The sequence below is a fragment of the Bombus affinis genome, chromosome 9, assembly GCF_024516045.1.
Source record: "Bombus affinis isolate iyBomAffi1 chromosome 9, iyBomAffi1.2, whole genome shotgun sequence".
Taxonomy (NCBI): Eukaryota; Metazoa; Arthropoda; class Insecta; order Hymenoptera; family Apidae; genus Bombus; species Bombus affinis.
In genome coordinates this window covers 10,738,475-10,750,520 of record NC_066352.1, presented here as the reverse complement: position 1 = coordinate 10,750,520, position 12,046 = coordinate 10,738,475, and the positions used below count along the sequence as shown (strand labels likewise).

Genomic DNA, 12,046 nt, shown 5'->3' with positions numbered 1-12,046 from the left:
TGAGTCGATCGATTTGATACAACTTTGTTCTATTCTTACCGATTCGAAGTGTTTCTCGAGAAAAGAAGACCGATCAACTAGGTACAAGAGATAGACGGTACATTTTTCACAATGCGCACGAGTATTTGTCGCGAACGAACCCAAAGACTTGCCACGATCTATAGCCGAAAAAGATCCAGATTCTCAGGTGTCTCACGTTCGCGCGTTTCCTCCGATCGATATGCCGCAGACTCTGAGTCTTCTCGTTAGAGTCACGAAGCTAGGTCGAAAATGTATGCGCGCATATATACCTATCTGCATAAAGTGCCCGCGTTCTATTTACTAGCCCCGGTTGGCGCACGTTTGGCGTGTTATACAACTCCCTGTGCACATTATGTATTATAATGTGTAACGGTATGTGGCTGTACAGTGAGTAAATAGTATATAGTAGGTGTGGCGATAGCGCACCGAACGGCCATTGGCTTTTCATTGGCGGGGTGTACGCGTGAAATGAAAGTGAATTCCCTATATAAAGGGTGGTTTTCCTCCAATGCGACAGAACCAATTTAATTTACCAGTCAAGACGCACTAGCCAAAGTAATAGCCAATCGTTTACCATGAGGGCCCTGGTACGTTTCACTCAAACTCCGTGTTGACTTAAAGTTCGTCTCTTTTTGTGATCTCGAGAATATTCAGTGCTCGTAGTTACACGTAGTTTTTGTGAGCTTTTAGTGAAAATGCGGTCTCGAGCGTCTCGAAAAAGAAATTTATCTTGGAGATGTTATCGTCCTATTTAAATCTCGCGAGAGTCTTAAATCTCGTTAACGACTGATGTATCGGTATAGAAACAATTTTGGCCAATCGATCATATTGCATTTTTCATTCTTAAGGTATTCGTGATGCTGATCTCCGTGGCGTTCGCCGAAGACAAAACGGTCCAGAAGCGTGGTCTGCTCGGTTTGGGCTATGGTGGTTTGGGACATGGTGGTGGCCTGCTCGGTGGTGAATTGGGACACGGCAGTGTTGCGGTCGCCATTCAAGAGAAGCCTGTCGCTGTTCCAGTTGCAGTCCCAAAACCATACCCTGTCGCCGTTGACAGGCCAGTCCCAGTAAAGGTGAGGAAATTGTCTGAGAAGAGTCTTAGTTCGTATTACAAACCTATTATTATAAAGCTTAACATGCTTTATTAACTCTTTTTATTACACTGTTGCGTTTCCAGGAATTCTACTATTCGATTAAAATCCAAGTTCCATGAATATCAGCGTTAAATGAGATTAGAATTAAATATCTGTATCAAGACGAGAGGTCCAACCAGTATCGTGCATGACACTATGTTTTCTTCAGGTACCAGTTGCTGTCCCACACCCAGTCCCAGTGGCGGTTCCAGTACCCCAGCCATACCCAGTAGTGCAAACCAAGACGGTCGCGGTTCCAGTCGAAAAACCAGTCCCAGTCACGGTTCCAGTTAAGGTTCCTGTAGCCGTGCCCGCCCCATACCCCGTCAAGGTAAGTTAAAGGAACCGATTCTTTCAACTTCCTTGATAATTTCATTAATGAGCCACGATCCGAATATGGTAGAGCTTTTATTAAATTTAATTTTCGAGTTTCCTTTTGGGCCACACTTTAAAAGCTTTCCTTCATTCTCTATTTACTGTTTACTTGCAGGTACCAGTGGCTCATCCCGTTCCAGTCGCGGTTCCCAAGCCGGTTCCAGTCGTCGTTCCACAGCCAGTTCTCGTTAAAGAACAAGTCCCAGTCCTTGTTAAAGGATACGGCTTGGGACACTACTAGATGAATTTTCCTTTCAATCTGCCACACTTCCATTCCCACCTAACCACTTCCGCAGCATCGCAAAAGACATTATGACGAGAGCAGTACGAAAACACATTCTGCTTCGTAGTTGACACGAATCATGCAATAAACTGATTTTATAAATGTTTTTTAAAGTAACGTTTTGTTATTTCTTTTTGACCGTACCATTTCTTCGATCTTTGATGTTGATTAATGCATTTTGCATGTTGATTGTCGAGTTATCTATTACGAAATATATTTACCACACACGGATTGCAACGCTTGGTAATTTCATATTTGCTTAGGAATGATCGATACATTACGTGCTCGTATTACTACGTCAATTAGCATTAAGTTTTTGCCATCGCACAGGCGAACGATCGAGCTTCTGTTTCCTTGAAAAGAGCATAGCTACTATAAATTATTAACTAATATAATAAACTGAACCTGGCGTGTAACATAAATTAAACAGGCAACAAAACAGAAATACTTGAAATCTATAGAGGGTAGCATGGATGGCGTGAAGACCTCGGCCGATCGTAAAATTATTGGCTGGCTGCAGCCGTGTCGCATTAATGACTAGGAATTTCTACGGTATTAATTATCCGCGTATAAAACGTTTCGACACTTCCTTGCGCGACAGCCCATTACTATACTTTTACGAGCGCTATCTGATTCACCATTGTATAGAAACTACCCACGAGTTGGCGATGTTCCCAAACCGAACCTTGACTGCGATTTCGCGCGGTCTGGGAACCTCCCTTACCCTAATTTTCAAGATCTCACGATGTTCACGGAATGCAGGTCAAGCGGTGAACTTTCCTTTGGATTTCTATCTATCTCTATCTATATATAGAAGACAGTTTTTTTATATATTAAACTAACAAAAGGCTACAGAAAATTTTCTAAGAAAGCGACGCGCTAATGAAATGCCTCCATCAAATGAATTCCTGCCCCTTATGGTAGGCTATTTCCCCGAATTGTTTGCAATTGCTTGTAATAACTTGTAAAATATTTTAGAGCGTATTTTCTGCTTTCGACACGGATTGCATCCGTCGTCCCGTTTTCCGAATTTTGCTTCACTGCTTCGCTTTTACTGAAAGGATATGTACAAAACTATACATTTCTTATTCATTACGCACAGATATATCCTCGAACAAAACAATCTATCGTGGAATCATATAAGAAAACGGTATTAAAAATGCAGATACTTCAGTTTATGTCTCATAATGTACTATTCATCCCCGTTCACTTCTAAAGAACGCATGCAAATAGTTATTAATTTTTAGAAAGTACTTCGTTGTGCCAATCATTATCTGCTTCATACATACCGATCAGGTTACAACATCTCTTAATTAACGTGATCCTTAATTGCCGACCTTGTCACGTCGACGTTATACATTTTTCTAGATCCACGTAAATCCAATGACGGGAGAAATAAAAATTCGAAATGTTATTTCCAATGTTATTTCCTCGGTTAACATTTGATGCTTATTGGCGAAATTTGCAAATACATGTTGTTTCATTGAGTCATTCTGGAAGATTTATTCCAACTCTCGAATTAGTCAACCATGTCTCGATGAACTATTACGGAAGAAATATTCGACAGAGTATCGCATAGACTCAGTACCATCTGGTTCTTTATCTTCTATCATACATTATGGTCCGAACATTAAACTTTCATTGATGGTGGGTTATTCAACGACTTGAAAACGTGCAACTCAGCGAATTATCACATACTAAACGATTACACAATATTTTTTTTTTAATGTCACGCTTAAAGCATCAAAACTCGAGTAACATCGTAATTATGTAAGGGTTATTCCGTTCGCTATACGAAAGTTAGCGCGAAAGCAAAAACAACCTCGAAACGAGTTTTTTTACGCAGCGTGCGTGTCGCTTGAATATCAGGTTAGATTCCTCTTGTCTGATTAATTTCGTTCATCTCCGGGTAAAAAACTACGTTCACTTTATGAAAGGAATTTTTGATCTTTGGTAGATAAAATTTAACAAAATTTGATAAATCTTTTAAAAAATATATTATGCAATCTACACGTTATTTATATCAAATTTTTCTATCAAACTTTTCGATAGAAATTTATATGTTGCAATAAAAATTGATTTTGACAAAGTTTAGGTATTAATCAATTCTCTTCTTCGCGTCACTCTTTTTTCGCAATTAACTTTGAGTAATATCTTATAGGATAACGTTAGAATAATAAATCTGCGTGTATCATCTAGTCTCCATATTACATAAAAAAGTTATCGATATATTTCGAGAATTAATTATTTCTTCATCCGTTGGCAACACACGTGTTCTTGCCAATATTTCTCGCAAAATTCCTATGGGAATATTTCACAACGAAATCATTTTTATAAATCGGCCTTCATGATTATTAATGTATTCATGCTGTAAACTTGAGCGACATTTCGGAGTACTGGAGTACGAAAATACGTTATGAAATGTTAGAGAGCTATTCATACGACTATATCTTTTGCCTAGAAAGCTGTACGAAAATTACGATTTACACACAGTATAAAATGAGTTCAGACTTGTTAAATTCAAGCGAATAACGACTTGTCTAAATCTGTATACATTAACGTAAGGATATCGCATAGAAATGTTTTGCTTAACATTTAAGGGATCAAGGATGATTCCCTTAAAAAGAAAGCCAACAATCGAAGCGCGATCAGAGAATAAAACCAGTTCATCGGTATTTAGCTATTTCGAAATTTCTTGTCGATTGCCCAATAAGTTAATCCCCTTCATCGAAGTAGTTTTTGGCGTTTCAATTTTGACGAAATATCGACATCGAGGACGGAAACAAAGTTTACTTTCTTTTTGGATAGAATACATAAGTGAAATCCAGTGCCATTCTATCATGTAATAACGGACCGATCATGCTCATTTTCATGACAATAAACGGCTTGGTCGGTGTCGTAGATCGTTACGATATGAGACCAACATAATTCGTACGTGAAACTTTTGGTATGTTTCTACACGCGATCGGTTAGTCGCGCAATCGTTCCGTTCCCTTTTGCCCACTTAAAATGGAACAAATTGGTCGCTTTTCAGGTGTACGACCAGCAATAAAGATTTATACCTGGTGATACGCGTTCAAGTTGTATTTGTAACACAGCTGCAAAGCGTACTTGCTACTTTATTACTTCCCTTCATTCGCAATTACCATACGGTTTCATACGAGACAAAATCAATTTTGCAATTCGAAAGTTATCGATGAATTGCTGTTAAAGCTCGAGAAAATGTCCGACTATGTAGAGTCTTCGTTAACGATATCCTTCTACCTGATACCACTTTCGGGATCACCCTATAAACTCGTTGATCCATAAACGTAAGAACAATCAGGAAACCTGTTAGGGTAAACGTAGCGAAATACGAATATGGAATTTTCGTTGGTTGGTTTCGGTTGTGCAATCGCGAGGAACGAACCCATCTCGAGCGCGTAACAAACGGACCGTGGAGGTTTGTATGCTGAAAAGAAGGGAAAAGGACAAAGCCAGTTTCCGGTGTCGAAACCGACCGAGAAACGATTTATGCAACGAACGACGTGCGTATTCCTCCATGAAGATTCGTACCGTCTCGTACCTTCGAAAATTGAATTTCTATCCGATCCATTTGCATACGTCGTGTCGTAACTACGACTCAAGATCGATGTTTCGGCGAATGTCAGTCGATTGAAACGCACTGATTCTGTTGAGAATGTCTTTCATTGGAAACACTAGAATGCTTAACATTAAAAGATTAGTATTCTCTTTACCACAACTCTGCACTAATTGTAAGAGTATCGTTCGAAAATGCAGCGCGCACACAGATTTTTTTCAGGTGAAGGTACGGCAGAGCCACGCTCACTGCTTAGACGAAATAAGTCATTGCGATGATCAATTAACATTGTTGCAGGCGCTACAGACCTTGTAACACTAAACATCTTATCTGCGTAGCGCTTCCAAGGGGTTAGAAAAATCTACTTATTCCGATCAAGGTAATGAATCATCGATGTTAACAGTACAAAATAACAATCGGTCTAATAAGAACAAGGTAAACGAGAGGGACTACGCTGTTCAGAATCTCAGCGAATTATGTGGCTGGTATGCGATGTCTCCGAACAAAGCGGTCCAGAGGGTTCTTCTGCATAAATTTCCTACGAGCGAACCCTTTTCTTCTTCTCCTGTTTAATACTGTCTTCCCATTTATAACAAGGCAACATTCTTGTACAGGAAGATCGTCGATGTAGTTCGAAATGTCAAGCGCAAAAATTTGAAATTCATCAAGTCGGACAACAGCTATCAATTATGAGATGTAGATTAGGATCGTATCGAGCAGCAATTCGCATTTAATTTGAAATATACAGATTATAAACAAGTCGTGAACAAAATGACTGGACGTTGATCGTATATTGATTGATTTTTGTTAAGACAAATGTGGTTTTATCAGAAACAAGAAAATTTGGTTATTATGTAAACTGCTTGAATTAATTAAATTATTTGCATTTTCGGGATGATATCTATCCAACACAGGTATCGTTCATTTATTTCAGGAAAAAAAAAAAACAATCGGAACATGCCTAAAAAAAATTATTTAGACACGATCGAGCTAAACGTATTTTTGGTCCACCTTGATATTTTCTACCTCGTTACTTGTCTTGAAGAACATTTCGATGTTTTTTATTGCACTGCGTCATTTTATTTGCATAACGATTAAACTCGTAACGAAGTATATCGAGCTAAAACCAGAAATAGCGATCCTAATCTTTTTTCGACGTAGTATTTTATTTAGAGTATCAAATCCATACTTATGTCATACATATTATACTCCGCTGTTTCTAACGATGTTAACGTAACAATCGCCTGCCACGTTATAGTTTCTCAGAGATCATTTTGGACAGGCGGCTACGTAAATGTCGAACATTGCATGAACCCACAAAAAATTCGGTCACTTTCTGAAATGGTAGCATTCAGTTCCAAAGGAAAGGGAAACACATATCCCACGGTTGAATTATTTCAAGAATTTTATACTTATGAAGTCTTCCTAAAGATAAAATGAAATTTCCAAAAATCATTTCGCCTTTCCTCATTTTTGCCCCTGATGTCAGGGATATAGTAGTATATGTGTGAGAATAGTTTCATATCGAATGTACAAGAAAGAGGAGAACTTTTGCAAGTGATTAATGTGATTTCTTAACGCTTCAAAATATAATTAAGAAAAAACTCAACAAAATATTGCAATAAAGTATTAATCTGAATTGGTGAAGGAAGGCCATAATGTATCTTTCACAAAAAGCGAGCGGAAAGAGCTTTGCCTTGGATTGCTTTTCGGAGACCTCTGTTTGCCCCCACGCCCAATTTATTCTCACCGTTTCTGTAGGCTCGACACTGCCCACCACCTCCGACCTGCTCAAGGGTTCGTCGTGGTCGTCACACCGTATAAAAGCAGAGAATCTTCTTGCTATCTCATCAGTCGCAAAACAACGACGAACCAACTCCAACAGCGCAGTACCATGAACGCTAAGGTGAGCAATTGAACATCTTGGCAGTCTGACGATCTTGAGGATCAGTCTCTGTTAACGATCAAGACCGAGTTTACCCAGCAGCAGTTGATAGGACTTGGTTTTTTCATTGAAACAAAACTATCCTATACTTTTCAAAATTGAATACATCAAGATTAATCGAGATTACTTTTCAAATAGAGACTGTTCTGTTATTAGTGATACACTACGGTTAAAACATAAGCATTATGGTTAAAACAAAGTTCTGTGCTATTAAGTGATTTTGTCGCGTCATGAGGAGTGATTCTCTTTTTCTTAGAATTTGATTATTATCTTTCTTTCAGCTCGTCATCATCTTCGCCTTCTTGGCGGTAGCCTTCGCCGAAGAACAGGCTGCAGGCGAAACAAAAAAAGACAAACGAGGAATCTATGGATTGGGATATGGTGGTGGTAGTTATGGTGGTTATAGTGGTGGTTACGGCGGTGGTTACGGCGGTGGTTACGGCGGCGGTGTGTCAGTCGGCCAAGTATCTGTCTTAACCAGGGAAGTTCCAGTTCCAGTGCCACATCCAGTCGCTGTTCCCGTTGAGAGACAAGTTCCTGTCCCAGTTAGGGTAAAAATCTGCATTTCTTTAGTTCACTCATTAGCAACCAGTCGAATATAGGAACGAACAAAAGTGTTCCTAGATTTTAATCTATATCGTGAAAGCTCTGGAAAAATAAAACGTAACATAGATAGGGAAATTTTTATGTCGTCGCAGCGTGAAATCGAGAGCAACATGATCTTTTACGGAAGCTTTCCGACCGATTTGCATAACAGATCAAATTTGATGCGCGTTTCTATCGAAATCAAGACAACTAGTATAAACGAGAATCTCGAGGACTTCGAGCTCCCAATCACGCTCTATTTATCACGGAATATCTGTTCGCATGATTGGCAGTCAGCGCCTTCATCATCGGACGTTAATTAACGTTTCAATGTAAATGTGTGCTAGGATTTCGTAAGCCAAGAATAATCTCACACGTGCGTGCTGGCTTTCTTAGAAAACTTTGTAAATCTAACGGCTTCATTTTACATGCATTCCTCGATCGATTATGTTACTTTTGCTAATCGTATGTATATGTATAATATAGAATTGCAACAATCTATACGGTCAACCATTTTGAGCTAGCTTCTACTTAAGAAAATATCAAAATTTTATCGTGAATTTGATGAAAGTACATCATCGATGTGTCCCTTGTGGACACAATGGAGAATCATTGAACGTTGCTCATCTAACCATTGACATGTTCTTTTCTTCAGGTACCAGTGGCCGTCCCAGTCGATCGTCCTTATCCCGTTCACGTCCCGAAACCCTACCCAGTCCCAGTGACCAAGCACGTCCCAGTCCCAGTTGACAGGCCAGTCCCTGTTCCAGTCAGCGTACCAGTCAGCGTACCAGTCAAGGTTCCAGTACCAGCTCCATATGCTGTTCCAGTCGTGAAACAGATTCCAGTACCTGTCGCACAACCTACAGTGGTCGTTGAGAAATACAACAACGGATGGCCAAGCCATGGTAGTTATCCTTCTGGCTACTCCTCCTGGTAAACATCAACTCTTTTCGCGGACTCGAGGGAGCTAGCTTCGGTCATCGAAATAAGGATATCGTTGCTTAAAACCCGAGCAACTGTAGGATTCCATTGCTGACAGAGAAATTCCGCGCTACGATTCTCCTCAAGATCGAACGAACGAAGAACTCTCGAAGCAAACCTGTGAACATCGATTTCACGTGTTATTTACTTTATTGAAATTTTATTTTGGATCTCGGTGTATCTACGATGACACGAAGATTGGTTCCTTTGGATAATGGAACGGTTAGTAATCCATTCCGAGTGTCCGTAATTGTCAGATATGATTCAGCGAACTTCTTCGTGAAATGAATAAATGCAATTGAGCGTCTCACTTCTGTGACGTCAGATGTAATTGTTCTATCGCGATGTAATTAGTTCTCTTTTCCTCTGTATATGTAATTCGACGCTTATTTTACATCATAGAAATAATAAATTTCTCTTTTCGTACTAAAACGAGTAATGTTTCTTTTAAACTCCTTAACACTAAAAAAAAAAAAAAAAAAAAACATACCCGTAAAAATGTATTACGGAAATAGTGCTTCCAGCTCAATTTCCTGATACAAGAAATAGGAATTGAATTCCGCGGTAGTTCCAATTGAATGACCCGTTATAGATACTTGGCGCTAGATCTGAACGATCCCTTCGCTATACTTGGATCGAACATGGAGCGATTTTTCATGCCCGGAATAGATCGGAAATGATCTAGGCATCAGATATAGATCATGCAGACATTGAACCAGTCGTGTGACTCATCAAACCGTAACACGATAGTTCACTTTCCATTTTACCGAAGCGTGAAAGATCGCTCGACGTCGCAGCCGAGACATTTTTCTCGGATACTGTTCAACCATAACTTTGCTACTTCGATTATTCTTTCGAGAGGTAGTTAATCGAAGTAATACGATAGCCGGTATTAGAAGGATCTGTAACTAGGATACCATGGGTTTACGAAATATAAAGTTTTATTAAAAAAATGTAGCAAAAGATAAACAGCGACAACAAGAACAAACTACAAACAGAAACTTAACGAATCAGGCATAATAGTACAGCGTATGTACAACTGAAATTGCAAAGAGCATTCAATGATGCGAATTATAATCAGGTTGAGAGGGTTGGAAGTGTCCTCCCTGTCCATCTTGATCGTGCCCTTGCTGATTCACCGTGTAAGTGCTGTAGCTTTCCGGTTCGTGGCCTCCATGACCTTCGGAATCATACCCACCAACTCCGCCACCGATGCCACCCTCGGAATGGCTACTCGCCTGATATGGAATCGGGTGTGGTACTGGGTAGAAGACAGGCTTATTCACTGTTACCGGATGAGGAACCGGAATCGGTTGTGGTACCGGGACAGCCTTTGGCACCACCACCGGTATTTGCTGATGAATTGGAACCGGAACCGGCTTGGATACCTCGACTGGCACGTGTTCCTGGACTTTCACTAGCTTCGTATACGGAACTGCGATAGGATGGTTTACTGGCACCGGAACAGGTATATGATGGGGTACCTATGAAAGAGAAAGGAATTCTAGATCAACGAAACCACCTATAGAGAGGATCAATCGGTTTCTGATTTTGCGGAAAGAAACAAGATCGTTTAGTTCGTGATTTGAAAAAAGGGTTGGATATATTCATTTGAAGTTCGTGCTATGGGCTACATGATCGAATAATTTTGGTGTTTTTCGACTGTTTTTTAAGATTAATATGTATGTTTATGTTTAAAAATTGATGATAAAGTTAATAAAAAAGACTGTTACGTTTTCAGAAAAAATACCTTGACTGGATAAGGGACTGGAACTTTGACAACAGCAGTCTTTGTGACTTTGATGATCTTCGTCGGTATTTCCTTCAGATGAACCGATTGAGAGATAAGCTTTGGTTCACTGACAAGACCATGCCCTTCCAGGGATGAAAAATGAGAGGCTCTCGCGGCGGCCACAGTCAAGGTGAATAAGAACTGCAAATATGTAATCGCGATTAAAGTTCATCGAACCATGTTCGATTTCGGTTATAAAATAATGCTTAAAAACGAAAAACTCCTTTCATCTTTTAATCTTTCTATAAAGATAAAAATTGGGCAAACATTTGTCTATATTAATCGATTTTATTGTTAACACAAGTGAACGGTACAGTGGGAACAACTTTCACTCCAACTGTATTTTACACAATACAGAACCGTAAATATCGACATATAATCTGCGTATACCAGTGAGGAATGCATTTCAAGCCAGAGGATTTGCAGTACTTTCTCCCAGATCTCTCTCGAGTAATCACTTTTGGGACGCACGCCCAGTTTGACAGAAAAATGAAAAGGATCAAGCCAAGAGTCGAACAGTTACACTTTATAACCCTGACTCCCTTTAATTCACTGGAATTCACCTTCACAAGATCGCAATAAAAATGAAAATGATACAAAATCGGTATATCACAATGGTCAATCTGCAGATCCGAGATTTCCTTGATACATCGACGATTTATGGTCTTAGCGATACGTTAGTTGTCGATGATGAACTTACTATTCGCCACATTGTCATCCGGTTCGTAGATGTAAGCAGATAGGTGTTTCCGATGGGACGAGTTACACTGACAATTGCACTACCAGCACTTGCTTATATACGAGGACCTTCACCGTCACCGATTCACGAAGAAAGCACTCTCTTTCCGACTGGCTTACGTTCTCCAATCTTGTCTCCGCTTCTCCCCTTTTTTCCTTACTCTTCTCGTAGCGTTCCGCGAGTTCGATGACCGCCGCTACGTCCGGTCTCCCTCGACGAACATTACGCTTGGTTTCAAGTGCAATTGAAATCGATCCTCTCCTCTTGAATGCGCATCCTCCATCAATCGAAATGGGATTCCTGGTTTCGTAACTGACCTCGTCAAGCAGCTTCTCTCGTTGATGATTCAATACCTTTGTCCATTAATTTCTTCCTCGCATTGAAGAATAAATAGCGACGAGTCCATTGAGAACCACCGTGTTACGCTCTTTCATCGCATGCTGGATACTGTAATCTTTCTTTCAAATAATTACCTGACAACAGTTTCATCGTGTAAATTATACGGTCTTCAAAGCTCGTTAATATCGCGTGTGATATGTACAATAATACGTGATCGAAAGTTTCATACAATCTTGCGCTATGACATTTTGTTGTAGTCATTATTTTATT

General features: G+C 39.8%; 3 protein-coding genes across 3 annotated transcripts; 2 read left to right on the top strand and 1 right to left on the bottom strand.

Annotated features, from left to right (window-relative positions):
• The first annotated feature begins 484 nt into the window (after positions 1 to 484).
• LOC126920370 (zinc finger protein 512B-like) lies at positions 485 to 1,929 on the top strand. Its single transcript, XM_050730609.1, has 4 exons — positions 485 to 608; positions 870 to 1,094; positions 1,324 to 1,485; positions 1,645 to 1,929. The coding sequence occupies exons 1-4, from the start codon at positions 597 to 599 to the stop codon at positions 1,768 to 1,770; spliced, it is 525 nt and encodes a 174-aa protein (XP_050586566.1). The 5' UTR covers positions 485 to 596; the 3' UTR covers positions 1,771 to 1,929.
• A 5,259-nt stretch (positions 1,930 to 7,188) lies between these two features.
• LOC126920369 (cyclin-dependent kinase inhibitor 1C-like) lies at positions 7,189 to 9,338 on the top strand. The gene is made up of 3 exons (XM_050730608.1): positions 7,189 to 7,298; positions 7,619 to 7,888; positions 8,578 to 9,338. Exons 1-3 carry the CDS (start codon positions 7,287 to 7,289, stop codon positions 8,860 to 8,862), a joined length of 567 nt encoding a protein of 188 aa, XP_050586565.1. The 5' UTR covers positions 7,189 to 7,286; the 3' UTR covers positions 8,863 to 9,338.
• A 504-nt stretch (positions 9,339 to 9,842) lies between these two features.
• On the bottom strand, positions 9,843 to 11,520 carry LOC126920368 (zinc finger protein 512B-like). Its single transcript, XM_050730607.1, has 3 exons — positions 11,399 to 11,520; positions 10,657 to 10,839; positions 9,843 to 10,390 (listed from the first exon to the last, which is right to left on the bottom strand). The coding sequence occupies exons 1-3, from the start codon at positions 11,414 to 11,416 to the stop codon at positions 9,965 to 9,967; spliced, it is 627 nt and encodes a 208-aa protein (XP_050586564.1). The 5' UTR covers positions 11,417 to 11,520; the 3' UTR covers positions 9,843 to 9,964.
• Positions 11,521 to 12,046: the final 526 nt, after the last annotated feature.